Here is an 18,759-nt window from a genome sequence, read left to right on the forward strand (position 1 = left end):
AGCACCATCGATCATAAACTATTTTAGATGGCGGCGTAAGCATTCCAATCCTACTCTTACTATTTAAATTTTTTTTGAAAAGTCATATACGTTATCTAATTATTATATCTTATTGCAGGAGCCCAGACACCTTCGTCTACGATGATCAGATGCTGACTTCTGGAGGACAGAGGACATCCCACATAAAATGCTAGATTATTTACGATATCTTGGATTCTAGGGAGTGTATCGGATTGGTCATATACAGATGGATATTGATCTTATTACTGCTTTGCTTGAGAGATGGCGTCCAGAGACACACATATTTTATTTTCCATTTGGTGAGACGACCATCACGTTACAGGATGTCAGTATTCTTACCGGACTATCAGTTGATGGTGATCCAGTTACCGGAGTTGATCCCACGCTTACCATTTTGGAGTGGCAGGCTTTGTGCTTACGATTGCTAGGGTTTGAGTCCGATGTCCAGTTTTTCAATTATTCATGACTTAGGATAGAGCATTTGGATGATCGTTATCGATATTTTCATATTGGAGATGATGCATCAAAGAAAATGGTGCAGCAGTATGTTAGGGGTCAGGTGCTGCGGTTGCTAGATGGTGTTCTATTATCCGATACTTCATCGAATAAGATGAAGTTGATATTTTTATCATTATTAGAGGATTTAGACTTCGCTTATAGGCTCGATTGGGGCAGTGCAGCACTAGCTTGCTTATATAGAGCTATGTGTCGGGGTTCTTATGCTGATCAGAGCGAGATTGATGGTTATCTTATATTATTACAGATATGTGAATTTAAAATTTTTATCGTTATCGATATTCTATTCTGTATATCATATATGATTTTTTTTAAAATTTACAGATTTGGATATGAGAGCGTATGTCGACTATCAGTCCATTACGACGACAGTTGCTCGAGATGTCACCAGAGCAACATGATCCTGATGTTCCATTCAGACTAGATGGACTATTGAGATATAGGTATAAAAATATTACTTTCTTTATTTAAAATTTAATATTATTTTAAATTTGATAAAATTTATTTAACATGAGTAGACTATGAAGCAGATGGAATGTTACATTCAACGTCATCACGTATCGACGAGAGTGGCACGGATTTATAGGTGCCAGCTGGATACATTAGTTGATACATATAGATGGATAAATTTGATTTATTTATAAATATTATTTTATAGTATTCATAATCTATTAAAATTTTAGCTTACTAATTTTTTTTATTTTAACTCTATCAATTTTTGTGGGAGACATATACAGATGAGATATTGGCTATATTACCGCAGATGTGTACAGTTGGACATGATATATGGACTGCTAGGGTGTCACTTATTTATTTTGATGTGGTAGAGTGACATCTTTTTGATCGTGTCATACGGTAGTTTAGCCAGATTTAGAGCATCCCAGAGCAGTTTGATACTAGTCAGAGACTTCATCGTATTGATCGACGTGAGAAAGCTTGTATTGACTAGCGTATCAGACATGTAGAGTACATCACTATTTGAGATGCACATCGAGATCACATAGTTCATGGTGATCCCATTTTGAGAGGCCGTCCATATATCAAGAACTACATGGCTTGATTTCTTAGCATTACAGTGCGAGTCATTGGACAACCTCGGTATGCAGTTCTAGGGATGAGGGTGAGAGTTCTGCTGTGCGTCTTTTGGTAAGACCACAAAAATTATACTTTATATCAATATCTTTATTTCTAATAATTTAAATTAAAAAATATTTTATGTACTTCTGTTATATTTTTATTTTATATTTTATAATATATTGTTAATTTTATTTTTATTATGTAGACTGATTCTATATCAGGTCTTATGTTGGATGCTTGTCGTGCTTTATCTATGGTTGATAAGGACGAGTGGATCCGCATACTGCGTGAGATAGAGAGAACAAATTCGAAAATATTGATGGTGATTGACGTTGATCCAGATAGCTATGCGTCTTGGTATGGGACAGCCGATGCACCACATATGAGATATACGCCGTCATCATATGTTTCACATATGCCATCACCGCATATTCTGCAGATGTCATCACTTGATCTACAGATGGCAGGGCCTTCTTCTTCCTATATGGCCCGGATGACATTATCGGATACCAGTTGGTCACATAAGTATGACACTTTCTTTTTAGGGCCATCCGTATATCCAGATGAGGAAATTGAGGGTGTCACTCAGTCCGCAGATGCTCTGACAGCACAGCAGACCATTCCTGAGAAGATTGAGGAGGTTATTCCTGAGCAGCATGACTAGTAGACCTCCACTGATATGGAGGAGGAGCCATCACAGCAGATACAGGAGCAAGAGCGGCTGTTGAGGACCTTCCTTAGAAGGTCCAAGCAATCATGGGTCCCACAATGTCCTTGTGGAACTTAGTATTTTTTAGATTTATACTTAGTATTTTTGAAACTTTTATTATACTATTTTTTTATAATTGATATTTTTTATTCTATTTTATATTATTAATTATTATTTTTATTAAAGATTATTTTAATTTTAAGTGATTGGATGTTATGCTTTGTGAATATGGATATACATAGTCTCATGTGTCTCAGAAGATTAGGAGAGAAAAAGTTATGCTAAAAAGGCTATAGAAATTATAATGCAAATAATAATAATATGTCGAGTAATTTAATTATATTTTTTAAAATATTAAAAAATAAATTAAATCAGATAAGTCAGTAGGGCATGAACCGCTACATACAGTACAGTATGGGTCGGTACAAGTCGATAAGGCATCGGTACGATATGGTATTTTTACCAACCGCTCGATACGATGCGGTTTGGATTAGTACATTTTCACTTGGTACTTCATGATTTTTCTCTTTCTTAAAGTATTTTCCATGTAAAAGTTTGTTGTTCCTATTCTCTTAGTTGTTTGATTTTTTTACATTTATTGGGTTGTTATTTGCCATTGTACATTGTGCTTGTGAAATATTATCAATACCTTACCTAAGAAGGGAAAAAAGCACTCCTTCCCAACAAGTAGTATCAGAGCTATAATTGGTGCGTATAAGGTATTTTATAAAATTTTTAAGTTAGTAATGGAGATAAATACAAATAGAATGGTGAGCCTAAATGGTGATAACTGAAGACATGAAAGGGCGAGATGCTAGACTTACTTTATTGTAAGGAGATGCATGCTCCTTTGGAAGGTGATGATACCAAGCCTAAAGATATGACCAATGAGAAGTAAAAATTTTTGAACTGGTAATGTGTTGGCTTTATTCGATAACGGTTGGATAACAATATTTACCATTATGTAGACAATGAAACATTGGCTACCATACTTTGGAAGAAGCTTAAAGATTTGTTTGAGAGAAAAACTATTAATAATAAGATTTATGTGTTTAAAAAACTTGTTAATATTATTATAATATTATATTATATTGATATATTACTATATTATAAATATATTATATTATTTTATTATTATATATTATTATATTAAAAATATTATATTACATTAATATTTTATTTTAATATAATATAATATAATATATATTTTATAATATGATTATATATTAATATAGTATAATATATTATATTAGTATATATTATTATATATAAAATCTTATATTATACAAATATTATGATATAATTATATTGTAATATATTATTATAATAATATAATATATTATATTATATTAATATCTTACATTTTATAATAAAATATATATTATATTATTATTATATTTTAATATCATATAATATTTTTTATAATATTATAATATAATATTCTATTTTATTTTATAATATATTATATTAAAATATAGTATAATAATTATATTATATTATAATATAATATATTAAAATATAATATAGTACATTATATTGTAATAATGTATTATAATATCTGATATAAATATTATTATATATTATATTATATTATTATTATGATATATTATATTATATTTTATATATTATTGTATTATATTATTATTAAATGGTGACTTTAATTTTTTTATTTTTATTTTTATTTTTTTGTGGTGGTCACCGCAGGTATGTTTTTTTATTTTTTTTGAGTATTTAATAGATGAAAATGCCAAAAGAAATGGCGTTTTTAAAAATGCTATTTCGAATGGCATTTTCAAAAACACCATTTCCTATGATATTTTTTTTTAAATATTTTTTTGAGATATTTTTTTATTAAAAAAATTAAAAACACCATTTGAAATGACGTTTTCATCATATGAAATTTTTTTTTTTTGTCCATATGGTAGGTGACGTGACATTAGTTTGATAAATAAGTTAGAAAATATATTAATTTTGTAAATAATTTTTTTTAATATTATTTAAGTAATGAACTCGAAGATTGGCCTTGTGGCAAGTATGAATGTAAAAAATAAAAAATAAAAATAAACTTTTTAATTATATAGGTGATCCAACGAAGAAGAAAGATAATGGCCATACATAGCTAGGGTAATCTAAACGTGTTAAGTGGTGGATGAGATTTGTCCAGCTGTGTTGTGGTATTTACGCCGTGCGGAAGATAGGAGGCCTGAACAGCTGGACCGCGCTAGATGGTACGATGGCTCATGTTGGGTCCCCCCAGCCCCCCCGTTAGATTTGGGCCAGGTATGTCTGTGCCTCTGTCTCCCACCTCATCCTTCTTTTCCCTTCTTCTTTGGTTAAAAATAAAGACCATGAACAACTAAAGCATGATCTGTTAACCCTCCGAAAAAAGAAAGCTACAAAATTGACCAAATGTGAGATCACTGTTCTTAGGCTAAAAAATTGACCAGTGTAGTTCAAACCTCCCTTTTGCCCTTGTACGGAAAAGAAAAATTGAATAAGGAGGCATATATTCATTCTTGGACTAAAACATCTTATAATTTTGGTGGCCTTTTGTATCTGGGAGGCCACCCATAACTATATTGCAATATTTGGTGTCCGTGGGGTAGTCCCCGAGTGTGGCCAAAATGGTCAAAAACAAGATAGGAAACAATGTCACCAATGGATTATGATTCCATTTCCTTGGAACCCAGAAGAAATCTTGGTAGTTATGGTCTCTAACTCTTCGTACAGCTGTTCGAGCATCCTTGATAGCAAGCTTCTCAACATCAAAACCTTCAAGGCAGATGGAACATATTTCTTGGTAGGTTGGCCAACTCTCGACAACTTTGTTCTTATTCTAGAGTCAGGTGATCTTATGTTACTTGCTCTCATGCGTAAAGTGAAATCTTAAATTTGTTTATGAGCACTTAGTATTTAGGTACCAATCGTTTCAGTTGGCGTGGTCTATATATAATCCCTTTTTTGACAAAATGGCCCTATGATATTTTGTAGCTAATTTTTTTTATAATCTCTCTCTCTGTATATATTGTAATAATTAAATATTATATAAAAATTGATCAATTTTTTAATTAACTAATTTATCTAGTTTCTATCTAAATATTATGTAAAAAATATTTATCTAAAAAAATATAATTTTTTTTATAAATTTTTTATTCATAAAAAAATAAAAGGAATAATGCATTAGAGAAATACATTTTCTTTTGGATAATTTTTTAGAAAAAAGAGCGCCCCAACAGCCGCCCCCCGCGGGCCCTCACACACACGCGCACACAAAGAGAGAGAGAGAGAGAGAGAGAGAGAGAGAGAGAGCTGGTTTAGGTGGTGGCAGTTTGAACACGTCCTGTAGCACTTTTCCATGGAGTATGTTGATGCATTCCGTAGTCCACACGGCCGACACACAAGTTGGTGGAAGGGGAAGGGAAGGCCGCATTAAAAGAAAGTCATGCATTCCGGTTAAAAGGAAGCCGCTTTGTTGTGGGACGCAGAATGTGACACCTCACCGATTCCATCCTACCGTATTCCGTCCGCATTTTGGAATCTTGCCCATCGGTCTGGCCTTTATTTTTGCAGTACTAATCGCCAGCCGTCGAACTAGACTTTAAGTCCAAAAGCTTGCTCCTTGTACTTACTGTTGTTGTTATCGATCTTGCTTGTTTCCATTCGTTCTCGTTCCTTCACCCTACCACAAAAAGGGAAGGCTTTGAAGCCCCCCCTTAATTTCTCTTCTTTAGTTTCCACTCTATTCGTCCAAACCCGCTCTTTACATACCACGATGATACAGAGGTGGAAGTGAGCGGAAGAAGATCTCTTTGGAGCTGGTAGGTGTAAACTTTATTCCTGCTTCTCATGGGTTATCCGGAACAAAGGGTTGCCCCTAGATTGCCTTTTGTCGGTGAAATTACGCTTTTTTTTTTTTTTTTTTTTTTTTAATGGTCTGGGATTCTTCAGTCTTATGATCATATCTGGTCCCAAACATTGGTCCAAGTTGGCGCTCCCGAGACTTTTCTGTAAACCAGAGCTGGAAGGGGAGGCAATCGTACTGGTAGGATGTAAAATTTCGATTGTTTTCGATCGAATTTTGACTGTTTACGATATCAAAGTGGACAGCTCTTGCACCGAGATTGGTTTTTGTCGGAAAACTCTGCTCAAAATTAGATTTTGGATCTGAGTGTTTGGTTTTGGTGGCAATTCTCGATGCTTGCGATTTTTGCTAATGGGGCACAGATGTCGGTAAAGAGAACTAACTCCTTGTGTATTTGATTTCACCAAATTTCGTATATTTGTGATGCATCTCTGATCGCTTTGATGGTGCTTTCAGCTGGATGCTCTGTGGTGAATGTTGGTATGCCCTACTAGTTATTTTTATAGATTTACTACTCTGTGTAGAGGACTCTAATGTTTTATATAGATTTTAGTGGGATGGGAGCTGGGGTGGATGGTTAAAGTTTCCATGTGATGTGGGGGGACAGTGATAGCCTCAAGACAGCTATTTTGTCGGTTAATCTGGCATTGGAATCTGAAGGTTTTGGATCGAGATAAATACTTTGGTGGCAAATATACAAGTAAAGGTGCTCGGAAATATGTGCAGGAATACTATATAGAGAATTCTCTAGATCAGATCTGATTATTCTCTGCAGTCTGTGTAGATGATATCCGCGGATGGTTTCCTTTGGACTTGGATGTCCTGAATTGAGTGGACAAAGGATATGGGCAAGTGATCCTCTCGCTCTTTATTTTCTTCTTTAAATTTGCTAGTGGTGTTGATGGATTTGATAAATTCTTTTGGTTTTCTGTTCTTACAGAAGAAGTGAGTGGTTCCACAGGAGGTTTTGATAGTCCCAAAATGAATTCTTGATTTTTTTTTAGTTTTTCTTTTTAATTTTTAAGGTTTTGGGAATACAGCAATGAGTTCTGTTAGCGTCTATAGCTCTGACATGATGACGGAGGCCAGTGATAGTCCAGAGAAAAAGCTTTTCTTTATTAGCAAATTAGATTGTTTAGATTTTGGATTTGAATCAATATTTGACTGGTTTTTCTGTTGCATGAGATGTGTGAGAAGAGGTGCTGGTCTATGAAGAGACTTCTGTGGATGGAACTTGATTTGATGTAGGTTCGTTGATTTTGTTGGTTTTTCCAGTAAGATGTGACATGAGTGCAAAGCTGTTGACCCTGCCGATTTTCATATGTATATTCTGATTCTTAGTGAGTGGGTGACATCCGTGTCCTGTTTCTATGAGATACAAGAAAAGGTATTTAGAATGCTTATTAAAGGTATAATTTGATCACTTTGATTAGAGTTTCAGCATAGCTTCATGCACTTTGTTGATGCTTTTGGACTATCCACTGACTGAGAAAACAATAGGATATAGAAAAGTTCATGCAGGCAACCACTGGGTAAAAGTGTGGTGGTTGAAGATAGGCAACTTCCTTTTAGTGCTGCTGTTTGTTCACTAATATGAGGGATAGCATAATCTCTAATGGCATGTTGTGTTTAAGAACCTTTTCACTCATTGGAGGTGCTTTGATGAGTTTTTCTTGTGTTTGTTGTTTTTGTGATCAGGGAAAACAGTAGTTAGAAAGAACCATACTTTTTGAAAAGATAGAAGTATGTCATGTTAATGCATCAGTTACAGCCTCGCTAAAGAACATTGACAATAGAAATAATGTCTATGATGAGTGAGTTGTTACCATTCTTCCATTAATAAAAATGAAAGGATAGAGAAAGTTTATTTTGAGTCACATATGATGAGCTTTACTTGGTGGATTTTATGTATGTAACATTGTGTATTTTTCTTATGTCTATGGGTACTCCAGTTAGGAGATGAATTAAGATTCTTTTGTATTGGATATGTTAATACCAGAAAGGATAATGGCTTAGAAACTTTGTAAAGCAGAATTCTTGTACTTTCTTTACTACCACCCACGTTTACAATTCTTATGAATTTGTGCATATTGTGGGACCCTCTTGAAAGGGTCTTTAGATTTGCCTTCGTTCTTTGAGCGGCCAAGGTAATAGAGCTTGGATAGCTTTTGCTAACTGTTAGTTTTTCCAATCGTTTGACTATGTGTTCTTTTTCTTGTACATGGGCATGCACGTTTGACATTTCAGCCATTCATGAGAAACTATCAGGATAAACTTTTATTTTTACGTTAATTCTTTTTTTTGGGTTAAAAAGAATGGTAATGCCTTCACCATTTCATTAAGAGAATGAAGTGGAACATCAGAAACAGTGAGAAAGAAACGGAAGGCAAAACAAAAGGCATCCCCTGAAGCGAACCTACATAGGGGGAACTTGAATTATTAGTTTAATTCTTTCATGCAATTTTTCCTATTTAAAATTTCAAAAGCTTCTAGCTTGTTGGATTGTAGTTTTTATACTTTGATCTGCCTATCTACTCTATTTGGTAATTTATGAATTGCACTTAGTTCTCAACTGTTTCCTTTGCAGAAGTTGGGACTTTGTAGTTTTATTTACCATAAAAAGATAATCAGAAAACCTTTTGCTTTCAGAAGATGTAATATTTCCACCAGTACCTTAACCTGCACGTCGTTCTCCATCTAAATATAATCAGGATCTTCTTAATAGGTAATTTATTTTGAATCCAAGGAAAATATCCATATAATATTTCTAATGATCTTGGTGATTCATTTGGATTCATCTCTAACATATCCTTTTATATTGTCCAACAGTAGCATATGGTTAAGACATAATTGGCTGGAGGTAAAAGATATTTGATAGCTGTATGGAGGCTAAAATGGAGAAGAAAAAGAAAGTTCTAGAACTACGAGAAAGACTGGACCAGACTCTTGCTTTGCCTGATCTTGCAAATGAAGAGTTAATCAAGTCACTCGTCAAAAATCAACTTCTACGCTCCTCGTTTTCTGGCATGAAAGGTTGGGATTTTATTCAATGCACCTTCGAACTGCAACCAATTGTGATAGAATTTCTGTAATAGATTTACAATTTTATTTTAGTTTTTATTGCTTGTGTATGGTTCCTTATTTTCCATCTTTCTGGGCTAGCAAGAATATTGTCACTCAGACTTTCAAGTAAAGACCATAATGTTATCCAACTGGTTACAGATAGATTTTCACTTATGTTTTCTGTGAAATCCATAGAAGCAATATTATATTACCTCTGGTGAGTATTGTCTTCATAGATCAGCTAAGATTTGATATGGAGTAGCAGTAGTAATACAAATTCTGAATTTAAATATATGATTTTTATGTTGATCTGTTCCATATTGAGGTTTCTCCTTCAGATGGCTGTAGTTGCTAAGTGTTACATATCTATCTCATGAAATTGTCTGATGCACTAATTTCTTTTCATATGGAGGCTGTAGTGCTTAGCAACATTATTCCCTCATGATGTTATATATTTTTGGCATTCTTTAAATTTCTTTAACTTTGTGCTGGACAGGAGACATGGGACCCGTTGTAGAAAAGCGGGCAAGAGAGGTTTCCAATTTTCTTGAGATGTTGAGAAGTGCTTCAGGTGGAATGGAGCCTTTTAAGACTCGTGGGACATCACAGAGTGATTGGAAGGTACCAGTCTTATTTTGTATTCGTTCTTTCTACAAAACATGAATATTGAATTCTTGCAAAATTTTAAATTTAGATTATTTGTTTCATTTTAATTCTTCATTATCAGCAGCATCAGATGTGAAGTCCTTCTACATGATCCAATGAAATGGTAGTATTAGTGCATCTGCTTTGATGCATATAAGAAATAATTTGATGATTTAGACTATAACTATGGAAGATTTAAACCCAGTGTACTCCTAGAAAGTTGATCATATATTCATTTAGAATCTGTTTTTCTTATCTATGAGTCCCGATGACCCCCACTGAGTCCAAATATTTAGAACCATTGCAGACTTACCAAAAGAATCATCTCCAAGACATGACAAAAAGACTAATTCTGTTAAACAATGACCAACAATACCCGTATATGACTATGTTAAGGAAGGAAATAAGTCAACGGCATTCATCCAGCTGCTGCAAAATTGTTTATCCTGGAAACCTGGAGAATTCTTTTTTCACACTAGCAATAAACTGTGTTTTTCCATTATAGCTTTTGGCACTTCATCTTCCACTTAGGCTCCCTCCTAAATTAGTTATCTAGGAAAAATTGTCATTTTCCTCATTGTCCTAATCTTCCCATTATGTTACGTCACTCTTCATTCCTATAGTTCACCTTCTTCTCTAACTATAGCCTGTTTATAGCTCCATGAAATAAAGCAATACCCTTTTGTGCATGTGGAAAAGCCTCTCATCCTCTCCTATATGTTCTACCTTATCCCCCTTCCGTTCTTCCATTTCCTTTAAGATTTGCATATCTAAGTTCCTGTTAGCAACTCTTCTTCTGATATCTAGTCGTTGTGATATGCTCCTGAACTGTTACATTTTTCATCGTTCATACCGGCATGATTGTATCTGATATTCATGAGAGTCTGTGGAGGATGCATACATGAATGTTTTCAAGTCATGAACTTGTTTTCTGTCCATTGGTCATCTGGTACTATCATTATTAGCATGGAAGTGTCACTATTCTTTTTTGTTCTTTTCATCATTCCAAGTTACATGCTGACATTATTTATTGGTGATTTTGACGCCTTCCAGATAAAGCAAGATACAGATCATTTTCGTGTGATGTATCGTGAAGGTCCCCATGGCACTCCATTTCATACTCTTCTCACTGAAGGTTATGTTGATGGACCTATTGATGTCTGTAAGTTGAAGCTTCAGTCTTATGAGACTATTGTTCTTTGGCATTTAGTTGCCAAATAAAGCTGACACTAAAGGATATATAATCCTAATGCTCTTTGTTTCTCATAGGTTTATGCGTTTCATGGGAGTCTACTCTCTATAAAAAATGGTGAGTGGATGGTTTAACATGGCTGGCATATTATTGATTATTTATATATTTTTTTGCCTTATGTATAATGTTGCATTTTCATGTTTTTGCTATTCATTTGCTTTTCTCTTGTAGTTTTCTTTAATTAAATAAAAGACTAGAGTTCTTTGAGATGACACATAATATTAAAATTTTAATTGGGTGTTCTTGGTTATCAGCCTTTGAGCAACGTCAACTGTAGCTTGCTTATTTTTTGGTTTTAAATTTTATTTAGAACGAATATTATCTTTATGCCAGCAGCTCTTGTCCTAGAGGACTTGAATAGGGGTCAAGCAAATTGCTTTTCTAGATCTCAACAGTTCAACAGATTAGTCTTATTGAGAGCCATATTGAATCATTGAAAACGAGCAAAAAAATTAGCTGACTCCAGATTTTACTATGATATTGGAACTTTATTTGTATATTTTTAAATTAGGGTTTTTAGAGTCCTTTCTTAAGTAGGACTTGTCACAAGAGTCCTACTTTAGATACATGTTGTGTTGGGTAAGTCATAAAATCATTAGGATTTGGTTTTTGGGTATTTTAGGTGTATTTTCATATAGAATTTTGTGTGGTTCCACTTTTTTCCTTTTAGGAAAGCTTTTGGGGTTTAGTGACTGGATTATTACGAGCCCTAGTTTACTTGTTGGTCATAAAAACGATAGAGTGGTCCTTGGCTGTCAGCTGGAAGGTGCTCTATTTGAAATAATTGGTTGAATGAAAGAGTTATGTTTGCCAGGTTTGGCCCTTCCTGTCCCCCCTAATCTCTCTCTCCTCTCTCTCTTCTTTATCTCTCATTTGTTATCTTCAATCTCTGCTAATATTATGTGCCTTTTACTCTTACAGATCTCACTTTACTCTTGTTTTTGCGATTACCAGAAACCACCTTTTCTGAGTTGTTTTTTTTAACAGGACAGTAGGCTGTTTTCTTTCTTTTACCTAAACCCTTTCTGATCCTCTGATTAGGTCCACCTGGCCCTCATAGGCCATCCTTAATTGTTCCTATATTACATATTCTTATTTGTCAAATGAGGAGCCTTAGAACAGTTTATGTGGATAATACTAGTGAATCTTGGAATATCCCCCAAATATTTCTATCCTTTAGGCCTTGTGGCACATTCTAGCAAATCTGTGTAGATATTCTATTTGTATCATTGTGTTAGCAGCAAATTTAGCAGGCATAGTTAAAAAATAAAAATTAAAAAAAAATTAAAAAAAATGAAAACAGCTTGGCGTGCATATTCTGATCTAGTTCATGGCCTATTAGAAAGTAAACCAGACATGGAGATGGAGACTAGGGTTGCTGTTGATGCAAACAAATTTGATGCTGTGGTCCTAGGTGAAGCCAAGATTTGTGGGTTTTTTTAAGGTCCAATCAAACCCTCCTAGAATTGGCTAAGGATTAATCTATGTAAGTCATCCTGTTACCTATTTTAACTTGAATCAGTTGATTAGTTGATTCATGTTTTTGTTCTTCAGTTTTTTATTGGGTGAAGCATAAATTGTACATCTTAATCATCATTCCATGCTATTCTATCCAGAATAGGCTAATATTTCATACCACTCACAAAACCTATAGAACAATTACACAAGGTGGAACCACATTGTGCAGATCAGAGTTTATTTCAATATATTTAGGGGAGTGGAGTCAAATCCTGTTTTGTTCTGCCCCTCTACATATTTGTAATTACTTGTCTTTAATTGGTGCAACTCCTAGTCCTCCTTCCATGTACTTGTTCCTCATCCTACTCTTCCTTGTTTTACCATGCATCGATTGTTTGACATGTTCATCTTGGACCTTCTTTATCACCGAACAATTTAAACTCCAGGTCCAGACACTTCACACTACTTCCAAGATCTAATTGATATCTGAATTTTCATTTCCTTATGCAATAGTTCATTTTTAGACTTCAAGATACTTCGGTTGGGCTTTCATAAGCATATGTTTGTGTGCCTCATGCTGAGGTGATGCAAGAAGTTCTTGCACTTTTTGAGCCAGCAATGCTCCCAGCACATAAGTTTCTCACAACTGTATTTATATTTCCTATAAACATTAAGAGAGCTAAACCCATGTGAAAGAGATCCAGCAATAGATTTGTACCCTAGTCATCATAATATAGTAATCTTTTTCTTTTCTCTTTGAAGCAACCATGTAGTGCAACATGGATATTTCGAACCAAAGGCAAATAACTTCATATTAGATGTCAAACCTTTCTTAACCCCTCCACATGATGATCTGGTTTTTAACAATACTATAGGAAAAGATTATAAATAACTGCATATTGAGATGCCAGCAGTGCTTGAAGGGTGATATGCCCTCAGTTAATTCACTTGTTTTGATAACTGGAACATTATTACAGCACTTGGGAGCAGTTTGGGCATTAAGCTGACTATTGACTAAAGATCATAGCTTCCCAGCCCATATGCTGAACAAGTATCTCCTTTTTCAGGTGGCCACAGTACAACATACCGACATTCAAAATTATCATGTCCACCTGTTTGCAAAAAGTCAGAATTGGTGAAGAAATATCTTTAGTAAGGTTAGTTATGCTTTTTGTTGGTGAATAATTTTGGAGTCTTTCCTTGTGCTTGGTTCATCTCAAAATTTGATGTATTAATTTTTGTTCTTTCACTATTTGGAAGAAAGAGTGAAGGTTGCCTGGCCAGTTTCTGATAGGGAGGCTCTTCTGCACTATTTTGAAATTGAATACTTGAAGGAAGATCTCATTCTTGTGCTAATCAACACGGTAAAATCCCAACATTTTGCTCATAGTATTTTTGAACCAATTCATTGATTCTCATGTACTTTAAAGCTTAACAGTCTAAGCTAGAAAACGATATGCTCATGTTGTCTATTCTCTTGTAGATTTCAGAATCGGAACATATAGATATAAGCACTCATGGGTTCAGTATAGATGGAATTCCTGAAGCAAAAGATATAGTGCGGGTGGATTTAGTTGGAGGCTTCATTTTGCAAAAAGCTAGTGCCAACAGAAGCTATTTCAGGCAAGTTGCATTACTAGATTGTCTCACCATCTAACCACATTCTCTCAGAAGATGGGATATGCTTGTAAGGTTATACCGAGATAAATCTTTGGTGAGGCTTACTATGGTTTCCAGTTTCATCACTCAATCTACATCATTTTTAACCTGAGGAAATTGCAATTTACTGTCACTGTTTTTTCTCCATATTGCTTTCAGAGTAACCATACTTGAGGACCCCCCTGTTGTGTGCATTATTCAGGTGGCATGATGAAACAACCATTTGCAAGTCAAAATAGCTAACCATCTCAACTATCTAAGACTAGGTATCTAGAGACAAACGCTATATTTATCTATGATAATTCTGCAAAAACTAAGCTGAATATTAATTACCAATAATAAAATTGTCATATCTAATTGGCTTACAGGGTCTCGGACAAAGATCCAGCCATGACTGAAGTTTGGAAGATTTTATATTGCTTAATTAGGGACCATCAGTTAATGTTTTTGTCTAGCTTCCTTTCTGCCAATGATGGAAGAGTAGAATAAACACTAACCTATTGCTTAATGCTGTGAATTGCTAAAACCATTTAGCACTTTTTTTTACCAGCATGCATATATTTCTTCAAGAGTTTGTGTTTATTTGGAGTCCTTATTTTTGTATTTAAGGTTTTTGTAAAAGTTAGATAGCCATCTGGTAAAAGTCAGGGATTCACAGTAACAAAAGAAACTCTTAATTTAACAAAAAATTTAGATGCAGTTTTGGAATTTTTACTGGAAAAATGAGATACAATAATATATGAAAATCATGTATGGTGGGTTCCATTTCTTTTATCAAATAGAGAACAAAAGGCACTTGTTTTCTGTATCATTTGCATTTCAGGAAGTCATTAGCAAACCCTGAATAATTGAGACCCTATTTGTGGTTAATTATAGTAAAATACGTCAAAGCCCTGTTATCAAGTAAAGGGAAAAAACTTTAGTCAACAATTCTGAGAAAATTCTTGATTCAAAAGAAAATTATGTAAGGAATACCATGTATTACCTAAATAAGAAAACTAAGCAATAGATTGCAAACTTTTCCTCACTTGTTGCTCTAGGCAAGCATCGATGGCAAAATATGAAATTTGTTATAATGGTACATATATTGTTGAAATATGCATTCAAATGTTTCCTCCACCAAAAAAAAAAGAAAAAAGAAACATGCATTCAAATGTTCTACATCCTGATAGACATAAGGTCGAAGTCAAGTACATGACGCACAATATGGAGGCATTGGTTTAAGTGATTGATATGCTTTTACTTGTTTGCTTGGAGGGGTTTCTAAACTGCACAATATTGTAATATAGACGCCCTTTTCACTTTATATTTTTATGCCATATGGGGGAAATAGGGCTCATTTGTGTGCTGCAACCACACTAGAACCTCTCTCCAATTCTGTTAATGGCTATAAAGCTTCCACCCTATCTTAGATCCATTGTCATTGCTGCTGCTTTTATATCCATCCTAATAGTAGTATAATAAAATACAATAATTTAATGGATAGAAACAAACTATTCTAGAATATTTTAGTACTACTGTCATAGGATCTTCCATACCCAAAACCGATCCAAATATCCCCTTTCCTAATCCCATGGTTGCTCCTGATTGTAGGAATTTGATGGGATATTCACAAGAATGCAACAAGGATCTTCTCTCTCTCTCTCCCTCCCCCACCCCAGCACCCCCCCCGCTCTCTTGTTCTTTTCTTTTGGGGGTGAACATGGATACTTTTCAATGACCAACTGTACCTGCTTGAGTATACATTCCAGCTTCAATATCTTGCTTGCACTCTTGCACTTGTTGACACCTCTGCCTTCTCCACCAAGTATCATAAACTGTTACTGTTATTAGTTAAATGGTTATGTTGTATTACTATTTCTGATTCTTTTCATCTTATGTTGCTAAATGTGCAGCCATTGGAAATGTAGTTTTCTTTTTTTCCAATTGTATGTCAAAAAGTAGTACTTTCGAAAATTGCTTAGTTACCATATTCTCTATCTACACATTGAAGCAAAAGAAACAGTCAGATTAACAGAAGAATCTGCTCTCAAATTTCTGTGTTCTCATGATATTGTTCTCATATCTACTTATGCTTGAGTCTTCTAACCTCTCTATTTTACTCCATAAGTTTTATGTTCTCTATTTAATAGTTGTTATGGCCAATGAGACAATATTTAACCTTGCTGAAAGATGATAACTGTGTGATAGCAAAGTTATATGGAAAAACAGCAGTCATTTACTTTTCAAGTGTATAGAACACTGAACTCTCAGCAATGGTAAACTTAACATATTAAGATGCATGCTGGTTTGTCATTTATTTATTTCCTGCTATTAGATTTTTTTTTTTTTTAAATAAAAGCAACTTCAAAGTGAAACTAGTTAGCAGCTGTACTTCCTTGATGATCTTTTATAATATTACAAATCAACAGCCATACCCTAGTTTTAATATTTAGTTTTTTCTTTTTAATCTTCTCTTTAATTTAGATCTTCTAGTTGTCCAGGGCTATAGCAAATATGGACATCAAACTGGATTTTGTGCCTCCATCACTTATCAACTTCATATCAAGGCAGCTACTGGGCAGTGGATACAAGCTATATCAAAAGGTCTTATTTTCATTTGTTTAATGTACAGCTAGGGTACATTTATTATTGTTATCTTGTATTATATGTTCCACGTTTCAAAAGAGAAGAAGGGGGGTGGGGGGGGGGTAACAGTTCATCTTCCAAAAATAAAATAAAGCCAAAGACACGGTTGTACCCCATAAAGAATATTATGCCACACAATGATAACTAAGTTTTTTTTTTTTTTTTTTTGTATATATATATTACAATTCAATATTGTTATCATGAATTTCAAGTCAGCACAGGTATATTTTTTCAATGCTTACCTCAAGGGTGGGTATGGTTGCAAAGAAAATTAAGTGGAAATCTTTTTTTGGGGGGAAAAATTAGTTTTTCATTTGTTTGTTCAACGGTAAATTGACAGATTCTTGAGAACTTCATTAGTATGTCTTCTGAAAAAATCTTTCTACGACATGGAAAAATTTTCCTTTTCCTTCTCCATATTTTTCACCTATAGCAGAGGCATAATCTAGTAATCAATAACTGTCAATATTGCAGGCTTTTGCTACCAATATTTGGCATACATTCACTTTTTCAGTGTTAATCATTTGATGCTGGAGTCGAGATCATTGAGAAATAAGCTAGTAAAAATATGAACATCCTTTGCAGGCTGTTGGATCTGTGGCCACCAGTGATGATGATTACCGCAGGGCGTTAGAAGGACCAATGTATACTCAGGTTCGTGAAGGCCTGGATTTACACAACAAATTCAAGACAGGTTTGGTGGGAACAATTGGGGACAAACCTACAGGCCTCATCCCTGCAGAACATACGGTAAAAACCACTGTAGAAAGGACACCAGTAACAGAGAGTTCATTTGTCTCTGAGATTGTAGAAGAGGAGGCAGAACAGCATCAATGTTTGGAATTGGATCAAGCCACTAGTGCCCCTGCAACCAATACGATCACTGATCAGGAACATCCTGTTAAAGAAGAAGCTTCTATCAGTCCTGAGGTGGAACATGCTCTAGGCATATTGGATAGTGCAATTGCTATTATTCGAAACAAAGGTTCTAATATCCAGACCAACTGCTCATCCTCTGGTCAGCAGTTGCTAGCTTCTGAAACAGCCGCACAGGCTGCAGCTGGTTCTGCCAGTGATGAAGATGCAATTGAAATCAGTAGCAACATGGATAAACCATCAGCCAGTTCTGAAGCCAGGTCAGATGCCAAAGGTTCCAGGTCAGTTTAAGTAATACAATGATACCTAAAACCCAAGTTGGATGCTAGAATTTTACATTCTTTATCATTTAGTACTTCTCCATAGTCATATGTTGCGAAGTATCTATATCAAATGGAATTACATCTATTGTAGTACTGATATCGATGTTCTCTCATGAATGCCTATAATCCTTGCATAAACAGCAGCGTGGAGTCTGCCCCATTGTCGAGGGAGAGATTTGCGATTTTGGGCAACACACAAGCAGTTGATTTTAGGATTTCTTCCCATAACAAGTTGATGGAATCTAAAGTCACTATGACACAGCCACCAGTGTTGGAGAGCATGAGAAGAGTGTGTGACGAAGGTAGCCTCAAGGCCGATGGTTTTCACCAGAACGAGAATGGTCTTTGTGAAGGAACGTTGCGGCAAAACAAGAAAAAGAAAAATTGGTTCTGTTGCTTCAGTTCAAGTTGAGAGAAGACAGCTAATTGATACAGTAAACTGTGATAGAGTCGCACTGCAGAATACAAATGGGAGGTTATGGGATAGGTTAGAATTTGCCGTGTTGTTCGAAAACTTTCATCTGTAATTTCTCGAAAATAAAAGATACAGCTGTATACAAATAAAGATGTAATGTCATTGTCTTTGTGGGGGAAGAACTCAAAATGATAAATCATTGAGTGCGGTTCTGTTGATCTCTGAACTTCTCCTGGGCGTACATCAAGTCTCCAT

The 18,759-nt window shown here is 34.7% G+C and overlaps 1 protein-coding gene across 6 annotated transcripts; it reads left to right on the plus strand.

Annotated features, from left to right (window-relative positions):
* The first annotated feature begins 5,840 nt into the window (after positions 1-5,840).
* LOC105042429 (uncharacterized) lies at positions 5,841-18,722 on the plus strand. 6 transcript variants are annotated; one of them, XM_019849550.3, is made up of 12 exons: positions 5,841-6,141; positions 8,835-8,910; positions 9,015-9,218; positions 9,745-9,869; positions 10,947-11,055; positions 11,163-11,202; positions 13,671-13,760; positions 13,868-13,967; positions 14,087-14,226; positions 16,746-16,848; positions 17,476-18,047; positions 18,234-18,722. In XM_019849550.3, exons 3-12 carry the CDS (start codon positions 9,068-9,070, stop codon positions 18,499-18,501), a joined length of 1,698 nt encoding a protein of 565 aa, XP_019705109.1. In that variant the 5' UTR covers positions 5,841-6,141; positions 8,835-8,910; positions 9,015-9,067; the 3' UTR covers positions 18,502-18,722. The 6 variants fall into 6 exon arrangements, with proteins under 6 accessions (XP_019705109.1, XP_010917933.1, XP_019705107.1 ...); XM_019849548.3 differs by having other exon boundaries at positions 5,853-6,141; positions 8,773-8,910; positions 18,231-18,722; XM_010919629.4 differs by having other exon boundaries at positions 5,853-6,141; positions 18,231-18,722.
* Positions 18,723-18,759: the final 37 nt, after the last annotated feature.

The sequence above is a fragment of the Elaeis guineensis genome, chromosome 3 (assembly GCF_000442705.2).
Source record: "Elaeis guineensis isolate ETL-2024a chromosome 3, EG11, whole genome shotgun sequence".
NCBI classification, from domain to species: Eukaryota; Viridiplantae; Streptophyta; class Magnoliopsida; order Arecales; family Arecaceae; genus Elaeis; species Elaeis guineensis.

Coding starts and splice junctions, on each gene's coding strand:
- LOC105042429 (XM_010919631.4), top strand. CDS start 9,068: ATGGAGGCTAAAATGGAGAAGAAAAAGAAAGTTCTAGAACTACGAGAA. Junction 14,227..16,745: donor GCCAACAGAAGCTATTTCAG/GCAAGTTGCATT, acceptor CTAGTTGTCCAG/GGCTATAGCAAATATGGACA. Junction 16,849..17,475: donor GATACAAGCTATATCAAAAG/GTCTTATTTTCA, acceptor CATCCTTTGCAG/GCTGTTGGATCTGTGGCCAC.